This window comes from Geotrypetes seraphini, chromosome 10 (assembly GCF_902459505.1).
Source record: "Geotrypetes seraphini chromosome 10, aGeoSer1.1, whole genome shotgun sequence".
In the NCBI taxonomy this organism is placed as follows: domain Eukaryota; kingdom Metazoa; phylum Chordata; class Amphibia; order Gymnophiona; family Dermophiidae; genus Geotrypetes; species Geotrypetes seraphini.
The window spans coordinates 19,232,995-19,251,033 of NC_047093.1; the positions used below are offsets into that span (position 1 = coordinate 19,232,995).

At 44.4% G+C, this 18,039-nt stretch overlaps 1 protein-coding gene across 2 annotated transcripts in view; it reads left to right on the forward strand.

Moving 5' to 3' along the window:
• ERN1 (endoplasmic reticulum to nucleus signaling 1) overlaps positions 1–18,039 on the forward strand; it is a 164,931-nt gene that overhangs the window by 88,615 nt on the left and 58,277 nt on the right. The window contains exons 4-6 of one of the 2 annotated variants that reach the window (XM_033960709.1): positions 1,880–1,952; positions 9,160–9,232; positions 16,092–16,214. In XM_033960709.1, the coding sequence (XP_033816600.1) occupies positions 1,880–1,952; positions 9,160–9,232; positions 16,092–16,214 (269 nt within the window). The remainder of the gene's footprint in view (positions 1–1,879; positions 1,953–9,159; positions 9,233–16,091; positions 16,215–18,039) is intronic. The other variant, XM_033960710.1, reaches the window with a different exon arrangement.

Here is an 18,039-nt window from a genome sequence, read left to right on the forward strand (position 1 = left end):
GATAAAGCTATTTATGGTTTATGTTGTCTCGCGTCTATCTATACAGTCAAAACCTCGGTTTGCAAGTGTTTTGCAAGATGAGCAAAACACTCCCGCAAATCTTACCCCGCAAAACGAGCATTGACTTGCAGAACGAGCTCTCAGCTCTCAATTTAAGCTGTCCGCCGTCCTGCGTAAGCATATGCACAAGCTCTCAGCTCCCGAATTAAGCCGCCTGCCATCCCGGTAATGCGCGCATCATGTGTAAGCACGCACAACGTCGATGTGCATGCTTACATGTGACGCGCGTGTTATCGGGACAGCGGACGGCTTAATTTGGGAGCTGGGAGCTCGTGCTTACACAGGACGGCTTAAATCAGAAGCTGAGAGGCGCTGGCGGGTGGCAGAGGCTTCGCTTGAAGCGGGAGGGCAGCTGTACGGGGACCCCGAGGGGATGAAGTCACCAAGCTGAAGGGGTTGCAGCACCCACAAGCAGGTACCCACCCCTGGTCCACCATAGCAAACCTTGATTGTGGAACGAATCGTCTGAGTTTACATTATGGCCAATGGGGAACTTTGCTTTGATATACGTTTGGATTACGAGCATGCTTCTGGAACGAATTATGCTCGTAAACCAAGGTACCACTGTATTTGTATCCATTAATGAAAAACATAAACAAAATGATGCATCCAGGAGTTTATTATTACCATAGCATGGTCACTGTACATCTAGATATCTTCTGTGTATAACTGACATTTAAATCCTCAGTGCCTAATGATTCTGTCTGTATTTGCTTGTGGAATGCATTGCCAGATGTTGTGGTAAGAGTGGATAGCATAGCTGGTTTTAAGAAAGGTTTGGACAAGTTCCTGGAGGAAAAGTCCATAGTCTGTTATTGAGACAGACATGGGGGAAATCACTGCTTGCCCTGAATCGGTAGCATAGAATGTTGCTACTCTTTGGGATTCTAGAATCTTGCTACTCTTTGGGGATTCCACATGGAATGTTGCATTCTTTGGGATTCTAGAATCTTGTTACTCTCTGGGATTCCGGAATCTTGTTATTCTTTGAGATTCTGTATGGAATGTTGCTACTCCTTGGGTTTTGGCCAGGCACCAGTGACCTGGATTGGCCACCATGAGAACAGGCTACTGGGCTTGATGGACCACTGGTCTGACCCAGTAAGGCTATTCTTATGTTCTTATTTTTAAAATTTCTAGCCTGCCTAAGGCCTAGGCGGGTTACAAACATAAAACGTATGTAATATAATTGATATTACATCATTCATGTCATCACTAACATGAAACTAAAATAGAGCCCTGGAGAACATTAGACTTCATAACCCAGGGTGTTGAGCTAACATGATCGACCCTGGTCCCCTGAAATCTGTTCTTCAAAAAAAAAAAAAAAGAGAGACCTAAACGGTTCACATATAGTCCCACCCCCATGACTTGCAACTGATAGGATCTAAGGGTTTATGAAATCAAAAGCCATGGTAAGATTCAAGGAGACACTGCTGTATCAGGACCCACCTAGGTGTCTGCAAATCTGTTCGCAATTGTTAAGCGTGTAGTCTGTTGGAAACGAAGTCTGAATCCAGTGTTTTATTCCTGCACAGCTCCGACTGCGTTATGCATAATGCTTGCAAGAACTCAAACGTTTCATCAATAGTTCTCAATTGGTTTTCTTTATGTTTTGTCTTCCTTTGGTTCTTACCCTGTTTAATTTGTTATGGGGTTTGGGTTTTTTGTTTTTTTTTAATTTTTAACTTTTTATTGTAAACCGCTTAGATTTTTCTTCTGGTTTTATATTAAATAAATTGAACTTGAGCTAGTGACATTTCTCATGAGCTAACATATTCATATGCCAGAATATTAATTTGGTCTTTTTTGTTTGTAGGCCGGCATTTCTTCCGGATCCCAATGATGGCACTTTATACACACTTGGAGGCAAAAATAGTGAAGGGTTGACGGTAGGGGTACATTTGTGTTTTCCTTTTAATTCTTTTTAGCACAATTTGTTGTGGACAGTCAGCAAAATTTTATTTCACGATTTACTTAATTTCATAATAGTAAAGAAAGAATATGAGAAATATATTTATCTACAAAAATTCTGAATGAAAGAAGCAGCAGAGCCAAGATAGGTAAGTGTCGCTGTTTCTTTCATTCAGAATTTTTGTAGATAAATATATTTCTCGTATTCGTTCTTTACTACCCTGTTTCCCCGATGATAAGGCAGGGCCATCAAATAAGACAGCCCCCCCTTTTTAGAAAAAAATGTAAAATAAGGCACCCCCCCGCAAATAAGCCACCCACCGATACCTGCGCTTACCCGAATCGGGTGGTACGGTGGGTGACTCCGTGTGGTCCCTCCGTCTACCGTATTTGCCTCCATGGCTGCGTGCCGCGCCTCGTCATGAAGTGAAGAGGAGGAAGTGACAGGACTGCAGCGCGCGCACGTGACTCCGCGCCAGGAAACGCAGGCAGCTTCCCTCATCCCTCCCTAACGGAGACTGCAGGAGTTTGTTCACGGCCAGAACATCCAAAAGTGAGACACGCAGACAGGTTTCTTTTGCTGCGAGCAATACCACTTACTGTATATAAAGCCTGTTTAAAATGCATACGGTATATAAACAATGGTTTCACATTGTCAAGTCCCCTCTGATGCTGCACTACAGAATAATCTCTTTACTGTATTTCCCTGATGGAGAACATTGGGGACATTAAATGGTACAATATATGGTATGATGGATAAAGCTGGCCATACACGGTACGATTTTTCGGCCGACCGATTCTTCAGCCGACCGTTTTCTTCCTCCAACGAACGCATTGCGAACGTACCTATCGCGAACGTAATAAAATTCTGTTTTTTTTTCAACAATAACTGTGTACTGTAGTCTTCTTCATGGGTAAATAAGGCATCCCCCCCGAAAATAAGCCCTAGAGCATATTTTGGCCTTCCAAAAAAAATAAGACAGTGTCTTACCATCGGGGAAACAGGGTATTATGAAATTAAGTAAATCGTGAAGTAAAATTTTTTTTATCCTAGATATAAACAAATAAATAGAGCGAGGGAGATTTAAGGGTGGGATGGAGAATCGACGTAGATGATTATATGGTAGCTTTTACGAAGGTGCGCCACTGGTTTTAGCGCACGCAGAAGATTAGCGTGCACTAGCCGAAAATCTACCGCCTGCTTAAAAGGAGGCGGTAGCAGCTAGCGCTCGCAGCAATTTAGTGCGTGCTATTCTGCGCGTCATGGTCCTAACGCACCTTCGTAAAAGGAACCCTAAGTCGGAATAAGGACTTGAAATAACACGTATGTTATAAGAGGTTCAATGCACTGAGCTTGTGGCCTTTGTATGATATTTCATCCTCCTAGTTTATTTTTCTATTACTTGGGAAAGTTGATATGATAGGTCGGAGTGCGGTGTCACCAGCCCAAATAGTTGATTAGCTATATTTGTCACTTAAATATTTAGAGACTGTGACACTATGGGCTCCTTTTACGAAGCCGCGTTAGCGGTTTAACGTGTGTAATAGGGCGCGCTAATTTGCCGGCCGCACTAGCCGCTACCGCCTCCTCTTGAGCAGGCAATAGTTTTTCGGCTAGCACGGGGGTTAGCGCGCGCTAAAAATATGCTTGCGATAAAGCCGCTAGCGCGGCTTCGTAAAAGGAGCCCTATATATGCAAAAATAGTCGTTTTAATAATTGACTTATTATCCAAAAAAAAAACAACAACCCTTTTTTGATGCCATGATCTTTGTGGGTTAGATATCTGAAGAAGTGATCCGTGTTGCTTGTATGGTTATATGTAAAATCATGGCATAATAGAATATAAATGCAAAATGTAGAACAAATGCTTACGTGAAAACCATACATTGAAAGTTTCCAAGTTTTATTTAGAATTTGATTAATCGCTTAATCATACTTCAAAGCGATGTACAGTGAAAGACATGCAAATACGAGTATACTTAAAAGAATGCAGTGCTCCCCCGTTCATTCGTGGTCGGCGATTCGTGGTCCCAGTCATTCGCGGTATTTTCCAACCACGAATGACCGGGCAGGAGAGGGCGGCCAGAGCACCAGCGAGTGAAGGAAATCACTTGCGGTATGCTCCGACCGCCTCTTCCGTACCAATCGGGAGCTGCGTGTCAAAGCAGCTCCTGATTGGTGAGGCCCAATTTTAGTGCAGGAAGAGGCGGTCGGAGCATACCGCAAGTGATTTCCTTCACTCGCTGGCGCTCCGGCTGCTCTCTCCAGCTGCCCTCTCCTGTCTCCCCCGCTGAAAAACGTATTCGCGGTTTTTTAAGTTTCGTGGGGGTTCCTAGAACGGAACCCCGTGAATATCAGGGGAGTACTGTACATTAAAAAGATTTCATGGGTATAAATACATTGAAAAACATCATGAATATAAACATGTGGAATCCACAATATACATAGATAATAAATCACTATAAAGACCATCATAATTAAAAGACATATCAATTGCCCATACGGAAATACATTCATATTCCATCATAGCATATCTATAGGGAAACAATATATATTAATCAAAGAAATGTATATCAAATAAATGAAACATCAGAGGTGCAAATTAAAGGAAGCCAATAAAAAACAACGGAATCCCTTAAAATAAAAGAAGAAGAAATTGTATAGATTTAAAATCTAAAGTATCTTAATTAAAGGAATGTATATAAAGTTTCAGAAGTTCAGAAAACACAAATCCAAGGGAAAGCAGCTGAATCCATGAAATTATAGACCAAGAAGAAGCCCAAATGATGAGAACTCATTAAATGTAATGCATTAAAGCATGTAAAGGAAATATGTACAAAAGATATATAGAAACACACTTGTGCCAAAAGGGACCAAAATGAGTTGAGAAGCCGGAACACCATGAGCTAAATAGATCCTAATGCTATCACTGTGAAAACAATAAGGGACAGTGAGTAACCAAAAAAGAAATACCTTGTACATAAGGTTCACTGAGCGCAGTGACGAGCCTTCGCACTGTGGACACGCCAAAACAGAGGCCTGTAACACTTACCCCCCTTTTTTACAAGCACTATGCTTTTTAGCGCCAGAGAAATATCGCGCGCTAAACGCTAACACCTGCATGTTATCCTATGGACGCATTGATTCAACGCGCGCTAAATCCGTGCTAAAACCAGGGCTGTGGAGTCGGAGTCGAGGAGTCGGAGGAAATTTCGGGTACCTGGAGTCAGAGTCGGAGTCAGAAGTACAAAAAACTGAGGAGTCGGAGTCGGAACATTTATCTACCGACTCCATTTTTGAACTTGGCATACCAATCACGAGCGATTCTTTCAGCTATAGCACCCACTATATACACAGCACAAATGTTGCGAGCAGCTTCTGCGGCCTTAGAACCTTGATTAAAAGCAAAAAGAAGGTGGTGTCGAAAATGCTCATTTCTCTCAACTTGACATTCCATTTTAATGATATGAAAATTAACCAGTGCTGTGGAGTCGGAGTCGAGGAGTAGGAGGAAATTTCGGGTACCTGGAGTCGGAGTCGGAGTCTGAAGTACAAAAAACTGAGGAGTCGGAACATTTATCTATCGACTCCACAGCCCTGGCTAAAACACTTAGCGCGCCTTTGTAAAAGAGGCCTTTATAGTGAGATCAAAAGCAAGCTTGTTAATGTGTGCCAGACAAGGTCAATTAGGCAGCAAAACGTAAAGCGTTAGAGGGAAAAAAGCAGAGCGGTGCTGTTCTGACACGAACCATCCAGAGGGGGAGCTTTGGGCTGAGCACCACTTGCAAAATTGCGGTTACTGATGCTGATCTTACCCACGTTGCTTGCTGATAGAGGCGTACCTAGCATATATGACACCTGGGGCCCATCATTTTTTGACCCCCCCCCCATCTATATCAAAAATATGATTTTTAGTAACAATCCACATATCGCACAACAAGAGTGTACCTAGGAAAAGGCAGCATCTTAAACACTGCAGTGAGCACTAGAACACCAACACATACATTGTAAAACTAAACAAGCCAGATCCTGCACAGTCAATTGATCCTACAGTCAATGCCAACTTAAAAACTATGTTCTTTTCATACACACAAACAGAGATATACCCTCACCCAATATGGAATAATCACAAAATAAAAATAGAAATATGTAGACAAAAGTTAAACTGAACCGCCAAGAAACCAGACTCTGCATACAATGCAACACCACAACACCACAAAAACAGTGACACATGTCCCCTAATACTGTGCAAAATATAAAGACGATAGATGTAAATTTGAAAAAACTGATACATAACAATCACCACTTTACAAATTAACAAATAAAACAAATAATGAGAAATAAAAAAATACAATTTTATTGGACTAATCCATTTTTCAATTAGCTTTCAGAGGCCAAATCTTTCTTCAGAACAGTACAGTATACTGCTGTTATGGTATCCTGTCCTGAGGAAAGGGGTTTAGTCCAAAAAATTGCCTTATTTCCATTTCCTATTTATAAACTTTTATCAATACAGTTACAATATGGTTGCGTCAGAGGAGAAGCTTCCGCCAACAGACGCACGTGACTGCAGGTAGGCTCGGCTGGCTTGAGCAAGTTATTCTGGAGAGTAACTTAAACGCACCGCAAAGGCAAGGGGGAGAGAGAGAGATTCTTGGGCCGCACGAGGGGTGCTGAAGGGCGGTGAGGTAGTGAGAGGGAAGGGTGGTGGTGGAAAAGAAAGGAACAGACGTGGAAGGGGAGGTGGAGAGGAACAGACGCTGAAAGGAAATGGGGAACCGAGAGTGTGGGCAGAAGACGCTGAAGGGAAGTGGGGAACAGAGAGTGGGGAGAAGACGCTGGAAGGGAAGAAGACAGAGATGCCAGACTATGGGGGGAGCGGAAGGAAGAAGATGGGTGCCAGACCAATTGGGGGGGGGGGGTGAAGGGAGAGAAATAGTAACAGAGCAAATGGAAGATGCAGAGAGAAGACAGACAGTGGATGGAAGGAATTGAATGAGAAGATGAGGAAAGCAAAAACCAGACAACAAAAGTAGTAAAAATAATTTATATTTATTTATTTTCTTTTTGCTTTAGGATAAATTAGTATATTAGTTGCCAGCTGAACATCTCTTTCTCTAGTTCAGCAGCCAGAATTTTGATATATAAGGAATAAGCTAAATATCGCAGTACTGAGGCTTGTATGGATGCTGTGGGGACAGTGGTCGTGGGGACGGTGCAGTGACAGGGACAAATTTTTTTCCCCGTGTCATTCTCTAATCCAGGGTGCATCTCTCCCACCCCTTCTACTGCCACATCCAACATTTCTCCCTCTTTCAACCCTCAGACCTTTTGTGTCCCAAGTTCGTACCCCCTCTCTCTCCCTTCCTTGTCCCAATGCGCTCACTCGCTCATTCCTTCCCTTCCGTTGCCCAACTACTTCTTGCCCCCCCCCTCCCATGAACTGTACCAGAACCATCTAGGTGGGCCGCCTCCTTCATGCCTTCCAGCCACACTTGCTTTTTGGCAGGGCTGCGGGCAGCGGTTCCTGCACGTGGCTGACCCAGAGGCCTTCCCTCATGACGTCGGAGGGAAGGCGTCTGGGTCGGCGGTGGGTGGCACGCTGGGAGCACTGCACACTGCCTGTGGAGGAGCAACTGTGGCTGGAGGGCAGTAAGAAGGAGGTGCGCTGCTGAGCAGTGCTCCCTCTAAGCGGGCGGGTGTTGTGGGCAAAATTTTTTTCGCTGTGCGCTACAAATATCGGGCGCCAGCGCCAACTCGCCCGATTCTCCTCTCGCCGCCCTGCCATCTCCGTACGCCGTGCGCTGTGACGTAAACATGTGCGCTGCGATGCAATATTTTGTGCGCCAGCGCACGCCAGCGCAGCTTAGAGGGAACACTGCGTGCTGAGGTGACATGTTTGAGCCCCTCGAGGTGCATCCATCCCCGTAGGATCCCGCCAGACCCAGGGGGGGAACGCTACATGATACCCATGGGTTCCGCGGGATTCCCGTCAGCCCCATTCCCATGCAGTTCTCTAATTTACGCTAGAATTCTATGGAGGGATTATCTAAGTGCCTAATGTATTGGTGCCCAGTTAAAGATTTACTTAATGTCTACTGAAAGTGGCTTCTGAAGTAGACCAGTTTTGGACTGGTATTGGAGAGGAAGAATTCCATATCCCTTTTTCCAGGCACCGAGCCACCCAGTTCTTCAAGATGGAAGACGCCGTGAGCGTGTTTCAATCGGTGAACCACTGAGTCCTGGAAATGGAAGACCCTGTTCTGTTCTGCGCATGCTCTCACCATCATGTGTCACTAAGGAAAATACATTAAAAAAGTAAATAAAAAATATGCAACCCTCTTGAATTCTTTGCGTTTGTAATCAGGATGATGGAGTACATTTTCAGATGATACTGGGAGGGGGGGAGGGGAATGGGGAACTGGGTGGGGGGGATAGGTATTCATTGGTTTGGGTGGATGGATGCTTGGTGGTTGTGGTTCTTAAAGTTTTGGTGTTTTTAGAGCTCATGGGGGGGTGGGGAGCGTTACTAGTCCTAGTTGATAAGACACAAAACAATGCTCATCGTTGTATATCTTCTGTTTGTGCCACTGGTTGGTGTATTACTGTTGTACGATATCGATAATCATTTCTCTGTAGGGTTAGTGGGGGAATGGGGGGGGTGTCCTAGTGTTTCTCATCCTGATGATGTTTTCATGTTATTAGGTTGTATGGAATTTATTTGAAATTTAATAAGAACGATTCAACCTAAAAAAAATATGCTTCAACTGGAGGCATTGCTATCCTTTCTATTTTAAGGAAGGAAATGCTTATAAGGAACTCTTCTTGCTTCTGGGGCGTGCTTTTTTAAAAAAATTTTTAATGCTTTCTCTCTTGGCTGCAAGTGATCTTCATACCTGAGGAACTGGCCGTTTTCAGATCCTGACTGGTGGAGTTCCAAGTGTGTGTTTAGAGGATCAACAAGGACAGTGCCGTTCAGTTCGAGCTACAGTTGTGTAGGGCACTGCCTTGTTTCAATATTTGCCATTGGTAAACAAAGGAACGGTGTGAGAGCTTTCTGCACCTCGGTGCATCCTTTTTCCTGTCAGCGGCAGGAATTTCGGCGGTACAGAGCTGGTCAAGTTTATTTTGTGCTGGTAGAGTTCTTTTGTGGTAATTTCAAGGTGACTGCTTTTGTCTTTCAGAAGCTGCCGTTCACCATCCCTGAGCTTGTGCAGGCGTCTCCGTGTCGCAGTTCGGATGGCATTCTGTACATGGGTAACAACATGTTTTATCTCCATGCATGTTATCTAAAGGGGAGCAGTCTATTCTAATCAGTTACTGTACTACCGTCATCTACCATGTCTCTCTCTCTCTCCATAAAATTATTACTGCATCTTGTAAGAAAGGGTCCTTTTATGTCAGAGAGCAACAATGTATCAAGACTTGAATTTGTTCAGCATATCTCGGAAGGGAGTGAAATGCAGGTAGAAATAATAGGGGCTTGCCCGACGAGCGGAGATCACGGAGAGAGGGGGGAGGGCATAGCATTTTCCCTGTCTGTCCCAATGGCTCACAAACTATCTAATGTACCTGGGGCAGTGGAGGATTAAGTGACTTGCCCAGGGTCACAAGGAGCAGAACCCACAAACTCAGGGTGCTGAGGCTGTAGCACTAACCACTATGTCACACGCTCCCAGTGGCAAGATACGTTTAAGAGCAGTGATTCTTAACCCCGTTCTACAAGACAGCTGCACTGGCTATGCTCACGAGTTGCGTATTTCTCACATAGGCAGAGCTCTCTGGTCCATTCTTCATAGTTGCTGAGGATATGATGAGTTAAGATGTCGCTGTTTTTTTCTGGCTGTTTCACCTTCCCACGCTACAGTGCAAGATAAATGGGAGCGGGACGGGAGAAAGGCGCAATCGGGTAGGGGGTCCAGGAAGATGCCAGCTGATAGCCTTAAACCAGCTTTGAAACCCTGTCATGTCTTTTATAAAATGTGAAAAAAACCCCAACCTGTATGTGGGAAGAAGTGCGTGTGTATACTGGGGAGTGGTGTAACCACAGGTGGGACTGGACACACCCACTGTGAGTTCAGGCCCACCTAAAATTCTGGCACCCTTTTTATAGCTGGCAGGGATCCGCAAGCCGAAAAGGTCCTCCAGCCAGAACAGATCACTTCCCTACTTGTGACAGCCATCGGCACTGTCCATATGTTGCCGTGCGCCATCCCCTCCCCCGGGGCGTGCTCCATTTGTGCACAAGCGCAGGAGGGGAGAGGCTTGCATGACTGCCGCCTGTGGACAGTACCGCCAGCTGCAGCAACTAAGGGACTGTCCTGTTTTGGCTAACAGAGGCCCTCTTCAGCTGGTTTGGGATCCCCCACCAGCTCATGTATTTATTATTTGTTGGGGGGTTGCTGATGCAATTGTGTGCCCACCCACTTTAGGCTCAGGCCCACCCAAAATAGTATGTCTGGCTATTAAGAGTTGGTAATGCAAGTATGACATGTCTCCTTTAAGTAATTAAGAAAACTTAACTTGAGAGGGACCTTAAGCAGAACAATTGGTAGTGACATGTGACCTACTGTACTGTAATGCTGTACAATTAAACCTAAGAGTCCCTGCTCCTCAGAGTTTATAATCCAATCAGCTAAATTGTTTGTTCTGTCCATTTTGGAGGGTAATAATGATTTGTGCTACACACTTACCGTAAGTCTTATTTGAAGTGATAAAATAATATATTTTCTCAATCAACATACCATTAGGGGCTCCTTTTACTAAGCTGCGATAGCGTTTTTTAGCACGCGCAAAACCCACGCTACGCGGCTAGAACTAACGCTGGCTCAATGCTGATGTTAGTGTCTAGCGTGCGCTTAGCTAAATTGTCTCGCGCGCTAGACACTAACGTCAGCATTGAGCCAGCGTTAGTTCTAGCCGCGTAGCGTGGGTTTTGCGCGTGCTAAAAAACGCTATCGCAGCTTAGTAAAAGGAGCCCTGAACTTTGTGCTCTGAATTTTGACTGCGGGAAAAGTTTTAGCTTTTGCAGCAAAAGCAAAACTGGAAAATCACCACCACACTTGTCCCGGAGGAAGGGGCTGCTGGCCAGGATTTAAATGAAGGATTTAGGTGTCTCATGCCTTGGTCTCTAAAAGGGAAGCGGGTGATGTGGTGTAAGAGTTGGAGCTCAGAAGGGCTGCAAGCCTGGAGAGACCAGTCTGCGCTGTGTCTTTCGGATCGAATTGAAATTGTAAACGTTCAGGTGACTCGAAACATCTTGCACGGTTATAAATATCCTAATTTTGAAACTAGGGAGTTTTGAGCAAGCAGGTGACAGGAATCGTGTGTAGACTCCGTTACTGCTCTTCGGCACTGTACGCGTGTGTGCAACATTTACAAAAAGGCCTGAAGCAGCCTCCTCAGTCCCTTGGGGGTAGCACGGCTACAGAGCCAAAAAACTGTTTCTCTGGTGTCATGTGCAGATACTCAAAAACTATACTAAAAAAATGTTTCACCCAAGAGGTTTTTTCAAGGCTTATCATCCCTATCAAAAAAAACCCAAACTGTTAAAGTTTGCTGAACAAAGATGGAATTACCGTTTAAATACAGTTATGCCAAACGGACTAAATCTGGAGCTTGAATGGGCCACTCTGGTGTGAGGGGTTGCAGTCGGGGGGGGGGGGGGGTTGCTATATTTTTTATAGGAAGTGTTCTACAAATCTTCAGTTAGTGGTTTTTGAATTAATATTTGTATAAAAATATATCCCTTTGGGGACTCTCCAGCCCCAGCCACTGACGTTAGTAGAAATGATGTAATCGTCAGCTGACCGGGTTGGGCGGGTTTTTTTAAAGGGAGAGAAAGACGCCACGGACATGTTGAATTATATTCAGTGGTCTGGTATGGCAGTGTAAAGCTTAATAAGGTTAGAGGGAGTTGGTTTAATTCCACACTTTATGATTTTTACCACCTTAAATGTGGGGAATATTGAAAATTACAGATTATATCACGATAAATGATAAAACATAACAGATAGAAATGGTTTGTTTCTTTTTTGATAGGGATGATAAGACTTGAAAAAAAACCTCTTGGCTGAAACATGTTGGCTCCTAGATCCCTGAAAGGAAGACCACAGTTTGAAGAATACAAGTACACTAAACTGGTGTTTTAGAAAATAATCTAAAAGTGAAAAGTAAAACTTATTTATAAATGAAAAATTAGCTCCAGTGAGGCAGCTTAGGGCAATGAAAACAGAGGAGATTGAGAGGGGACATGATCAAAACATTCAAGATACTGAAGAGAATAGACTTAGTAGATAAGGACAGGTTGTTCACCCTCTCCAAGGTAGAGAGAACGAGAGGGCACTCGCTAAAGTTGAAAGGGGATAGATTCCGTACAAATGTAAGAAGTTCTTCTTCACCCAGAGAGTGGTAGAAAACGAACGCTTTTCCGGAGTCTGTCATAGGGGAAAACACCCTCCAGGGATTCAAGACAAAGTTAGAAAAGTTCCTGTTGAACCAGAACGTACGTTGATAGGGTTAGTCTCAGTTCAAAGAGCGCAACTGAGTTTATTCCAGGATTAGAAATTCTACAGAAGATCTAATGGGCCAGTATTTAGCTGCTGCGGTCAGTGTTTTTTTTAAGGCCAGCTTTATTTTAAGCCAGATTTATTTTTCTGTCTGGATAATGAGCGGGGCTAAATATCCAGACCAGGGGTCTCAAAGTCCCTCCTTGAGGGCCGCAATCCAGGCGGGTTTTCAGGATTTCCCCAGTGAATATGCATGAGATCTATGTGCATGCACTGCTTTCAATGCATATTCATTGGGGAATTCCTGAAAACCCGACTGGATTGCGGCCCTCAAGGAGGGACTTTGAGACCCCTGATCCAGACAGAGCACTGCCCGTCGACATGCTCCAAATAGCAGTGATATTCAGATGGCTTCTCTGGATAATTTAGGTCAACCCTTGTGCTGTTCCAGAAAGTGAACTTAACATCATTCCTAGGTGGATAACTTCCAAGACTGTCCATGTTCTCCCCCCCCCCCCTCATTATCTGGACAGTGACAGGGTGGCCAGTAATCATTTCAGTGGGAAAGTTGAAGGAAGACCAAACATCCCGCATCTAACCTTCTCCTGTGGTCTTGCTAGCTCCTCCCATATAGTGATAAAGGCAAGAAGTATCCCAAAAACCTGGTTATGAGACTTACATTATCAGTTAGGGTGCTTGTCTTTGACCAGAGGGCCGCCATGTGAGCGGACTGCTGGGCACGATGGACCACAGGTCTGACCCAGCAGCAGCATGTTTTTATGGTACTTCTGAGGAGCTGGGGATTACATATTGGATCTGAGGAATTTTGAGATATGTACTAAGTTATGGTGCATATCTGGGTGAGTTTGAGATTGGTGATACTAAACTAAACTAAACTAAGCCTTAGGTTTATATACCGCATCTTCTCCACTGAAGTGATAAAATTAAGTGCCACGTAGTGAATAAACTAACATTGGTCATAACTTTAAAAGTTTACGTGACTGGAAAAAAAAAAAAAATAACAGATCCGAAATCAGTGTGAAAAACTGATTTAGAAAAATGTGCTGTGTTGTCAGCCGAGTCTGAAAAAAAAAAATATTTGTTGCCTTGTGTAATCCTATAACTGTGCCTGTCCAAAACGATTATATTAATTTGAGGTAGGGATTGAAAGGTATTTTAGAGCAGTGGTTCTCAACCCTGTCCTGGGGACCTCCCAGCCAGTCAGGTTTTCAAGATATCCCTAATGAATATGCATGAGAGAGATTTGCATACCTGTCACTTCCATTATATGCAAATGTCTCTCATGCATATTCATTAGGGATATCTTGAAAACCCAGGTGGCTGGGGGGTCCCCAGGACAGGGTTGAAAACCACTGTTTTAGAGGTTTCTGCCTTCTTAAGCCCTGATCACTGGGCTAGGAGGGGATGTTCATTAGCATTTAACTGAGCAGTGCCATTGTCTCCTCTGACTGCCATGGGGCACCCAGTTAGTTTCTAGGCAGAGTCAGGGCAAACCATGAAAATTCACTGCTGGTGCCCCTTTAACCTAACCAGAGAGATGGATCTATATTAAAAAAAAAACAGCCCAAACATTGCTCGGTGCCAGCATTCTAATAACTTCTGGGTCCGCTGGTGCCCAGACACGAAGGAGTGGATAAGTCCAGGAAAGACTGGTGAACTCTAAGTATTCCACAAAATCCTTTATTCCTTTAATGCAACATACGTCGACTCGACATGCGCATGTTTTGGCCCAAATGGTCTGCCTCAGGAGTCTCACAGGTCTGTGTATGAGTCTAAAAAAAATCCAATGATCATTAAGCATCAGTGATACACGCTGCAAAAACGCCACCACTTGCAAACGGCATGCGGCGGAATACTTGGAGTTCACCAGTCTTTCCTGGACTTATCCACTCCTTCGAGTCTGAGTATTGATACTGTGGATTTGACTCTCCTGTGTTTTCCAGTCCGCTGGTGCCCAAACGTGGCTCTGCATTGAATATCCAGGTCTGATTCCGCCCAGGGCTCTTATCGGATTTAAATCTGCTGACTGCTGCAAACTGAATAACCCCGTGTGTGCTTTTTGGGGATTGGGGTTTTTCTGCACTTTATTCAGAAATAAGCATTTACCCCTCACCAGTGCCTATGGGCACGGCACCCCCTCCCCCCCCCGCTCCTCTTTTTGCCATCCTCACGCGCCCCTTGCCTTCTCCTTGCTGCCCGCATTGGCATCGGCGCTCTCTTTGATGTCACTTCTGCGACCCTCGCCAAGGAAGTGACGTCAAAGGGTGAGCCGACACTGACCCGGGCATGCTGCTCACCCTCACTATGCAACTGTCCCTCACCCCCCCCCCCCCTATAAAAGAAGGTACAAAGTCATATGTAGCAGCGGGAATGATCAAGAGAGTAGCGATTGCTACCGTGTTTCCCTAAAAATAAGCCTTAGCATGATTTTAGGGGTAAGTTTTAATATAAGCCCTACCCCTGAAAATAAGCCTTAATTGCCGGCGGCAGCAGCGCTGTCCCCGCAACCCTTCCCTCTCTCCCACTCATCCGAACCCCGACTGTGAGACCGAAATACAGTACCTTACTTATAACAAACCGCATCGTTGGCAGCACAGGCCCCATCATGGCTTTCTCATGCCCGGGCGTTCCTCTGCCGCGTTGCTGATGATGTCATTAGCAATGCGGCAGAGGAACGCCCAGGTGTGAGAAAGCTGTGATGTGGCCAGTGCTGCCAACGATGCGGTTTGTTATAAGGTACTGTATTTCAGTCTCGCGGTCAGGGTTCAGATGGATGGGAGAGATGAAAGGGTCAGCAGGGAGAGGGAGGGTGCGCAGAGGTGGAGGGGGGAAGGGAGGAATTTAAAAAATGCTCCACAAGGAGATGGGAGGAAGGGAGGGATATAAGCTGCAAGGGTTCTGCTGCACAAGGGATGGGAAGGAGGGAGGGATAGAAGCTGCAAGGGTTCTGCTGCACAGGGGGATGGGAGGGAGGGGGGAGGGTTAGAAAGATACTGTACAAGGGGATGGGTGAGAGGGGAGGAAATATTCTGCATATGTGGGGGAGAGAAAGGAAATAGGAAGAATTGGGGTGAAGGAGAGGAAGGGAAAGATAATCATTGTACATGAAAAAAATAACACTTCCCCGAAAATAAGACCTAGTGCCTTTTTGGGCCCAAAATGAATACAAGACAGTGTCTTATTTTCGGGGAAACACAGTAGGGAGCAAAAATGTTGCAAAGGGCTTTAGTCATCGGAACAGAGAGCATAAATCCAGGATGAATCAAACTTTGCAAGGACAGAGAGAGCGAGAGAGAAAGACAAGATGCAATGTCTCATCCAAGGTCATACTGTGTCGCATTAGTGCGGTAAGGGAAGTGGAAAGCTTGTGCTTTTTGAAGGATTTCAATTTCAGGTGCAGTTGGAACAGAACAGCATGTTTTTGAAATCGGTAAATGGCACATTATAAAAACAGTTAATCCCTAATCTGCTTATTTTATACTTCATGAGAAACATTAGGCAAGCAGAAGGTTTCGTACTGAAACTATTTGTAATATTGAAATCATCTGGCGTGGAAGTGATTATTCATGTTGCTTCTGCCCTTCCAGGAAAGAAGCAAGACATCTGGTATGTGGTTGATCTGATGACTGGGGAAAAGCAACAGACCTTGACGTCTTCGTTCGCAGAAAGCCTCTGTCCCTCTACCTCTCTTTTGTATCTCGGACGGACAGGTACCTCTGATCTCCACTCGTTCTCTCGCTGTGCTTTTAATGAAGGGCTGCTTTTACCGAGCTGCACCAAGGCCCGGATTCTAGAAACAGCACCGTAAGTTAAGACGGTGATAGGTGTCCCACCGCTGCCTAACTTAATTGTTTTATGATTCAACAATTTTTTTTTTTTTTTAATCTTTATTGATTTTCAAATAATACACAGGTATAGGAACGTATAACAAATCAAGAAAAGCACATTCATCTTACAAAGATACGTAAGCAACCATTTATCCCAACCACCCACCCATTGATTAATCAGTAACGACACAAATGCGCATATTCTTTCAATAACTTACCCTTATTTAAAATGTTAATACAATCCCACCCTGGATGTTTAAGGAAATAAACCAGAAATTAAAGACAACTATAGAGAAGTAATAAAAGATGTCAACGGGCCCCAAGCCAGTTTTAAATACATTACAATGCCCCAGCATTTCAGCATTCATTTTTTCATACCTATAATTGGAGCATAAATTCGCCCACCAGAAAGGAAAATTGAGGCGATCATAATTTTTCCAATTATGTGTTATCATCTGCATAGCTACCTCAGTCATAATTAGGAAGAGCCGACATTTATAGCGGTCCATGGGGGGGGACTTAATATGTAATAATGTTCCACATATGACTACTTCATAAGTCAATGGAATTGATGACTCAAGTATAACATTAATCTGTCCCCATATCGACTTCCAAAAGTTGAGGATCAAAGGACAATAGATCAACAATTTTTTTTTAAATTGAGAACTGTACTTTGATACTAACAAATACAGAGGGCTCCTTTTACTAAGCTACGTTAGGGCATTAACGTGTGGAATAGCACGCGTTACAATGCCGCACACGCTAGACGCTAATGCCAGCATTGAGTGAGCGTGCGCTAATCTGCTGCGTGCGCTAAAAAGGAGCCCTGAAGCAAGGCAGTAAGCGTTAAATAAGAAAACAATTAAAAAAAAAAAAAAATCAACAGATCGAGTACCGAATTCTTACCAGCAAAGCTAAACTAAAGTTTAGTTTTATAGACCGGGTCTTCAACCAAAAGGAGCTCGACTCGGTTAACAATAACGTGAACAAAATGCATAAACTTAAAAAAAAAAGAATGTAACTAAAATGGCTTAATTTCCAAAATGTTTGGAAAACGAGAAAGTTTTCAGAGCTTTCCGGAATACGACAAAGGGGCCTAAACTTCTCAGTGTAAGCGGTAACTCATTCCAGAGCTCAGTTAGTTTGGAAGGCGAAAGTATGACCGGGGGCTCCTTTTACGAAGCCGCATTAGCGGTTTAACGCGTGTAATAGCGCGCGCTGGCCGCTACCGCCTCCTCTTGAGCAGGCAGTAGTTTTTCGGCTAGCGCGGGGGTTAGCGCGCACTAAAAAGCCGCTAACGCGGAGACTTAGAGGGGATATGATAGAGACTTACAAGATCATGAAGGGCATAGAGAAAGTGGAGAGGGACAGATTCGTCAGACTTTCGAAATCTGAAAGAATGAGGGGGCATTCGGCAAAATTAAAAGGAGACAGATTTAGAACTAACGCTAGGAAGTTCTTCTTCACCCAATGGGTGGTGGACACCTGGAATGCACTTCCAGAGGGCGTGACAGGACAAGGTACGGTATTGGAGTTCAAGAAGGGATTGGACAATTTTTTTGAAGGAAAAGGGGAAAGGAGGGTATAGATAGAGGATTACTATTACAGGTCTTGGACCTGGTGGGCTGCCGCGTGAGCTGGCTGCAGGGCAGGATGGACCTCTGGTCTGACCCAGCAGAGGCACTTCTTATGTTCTTTTTTTTTTTTT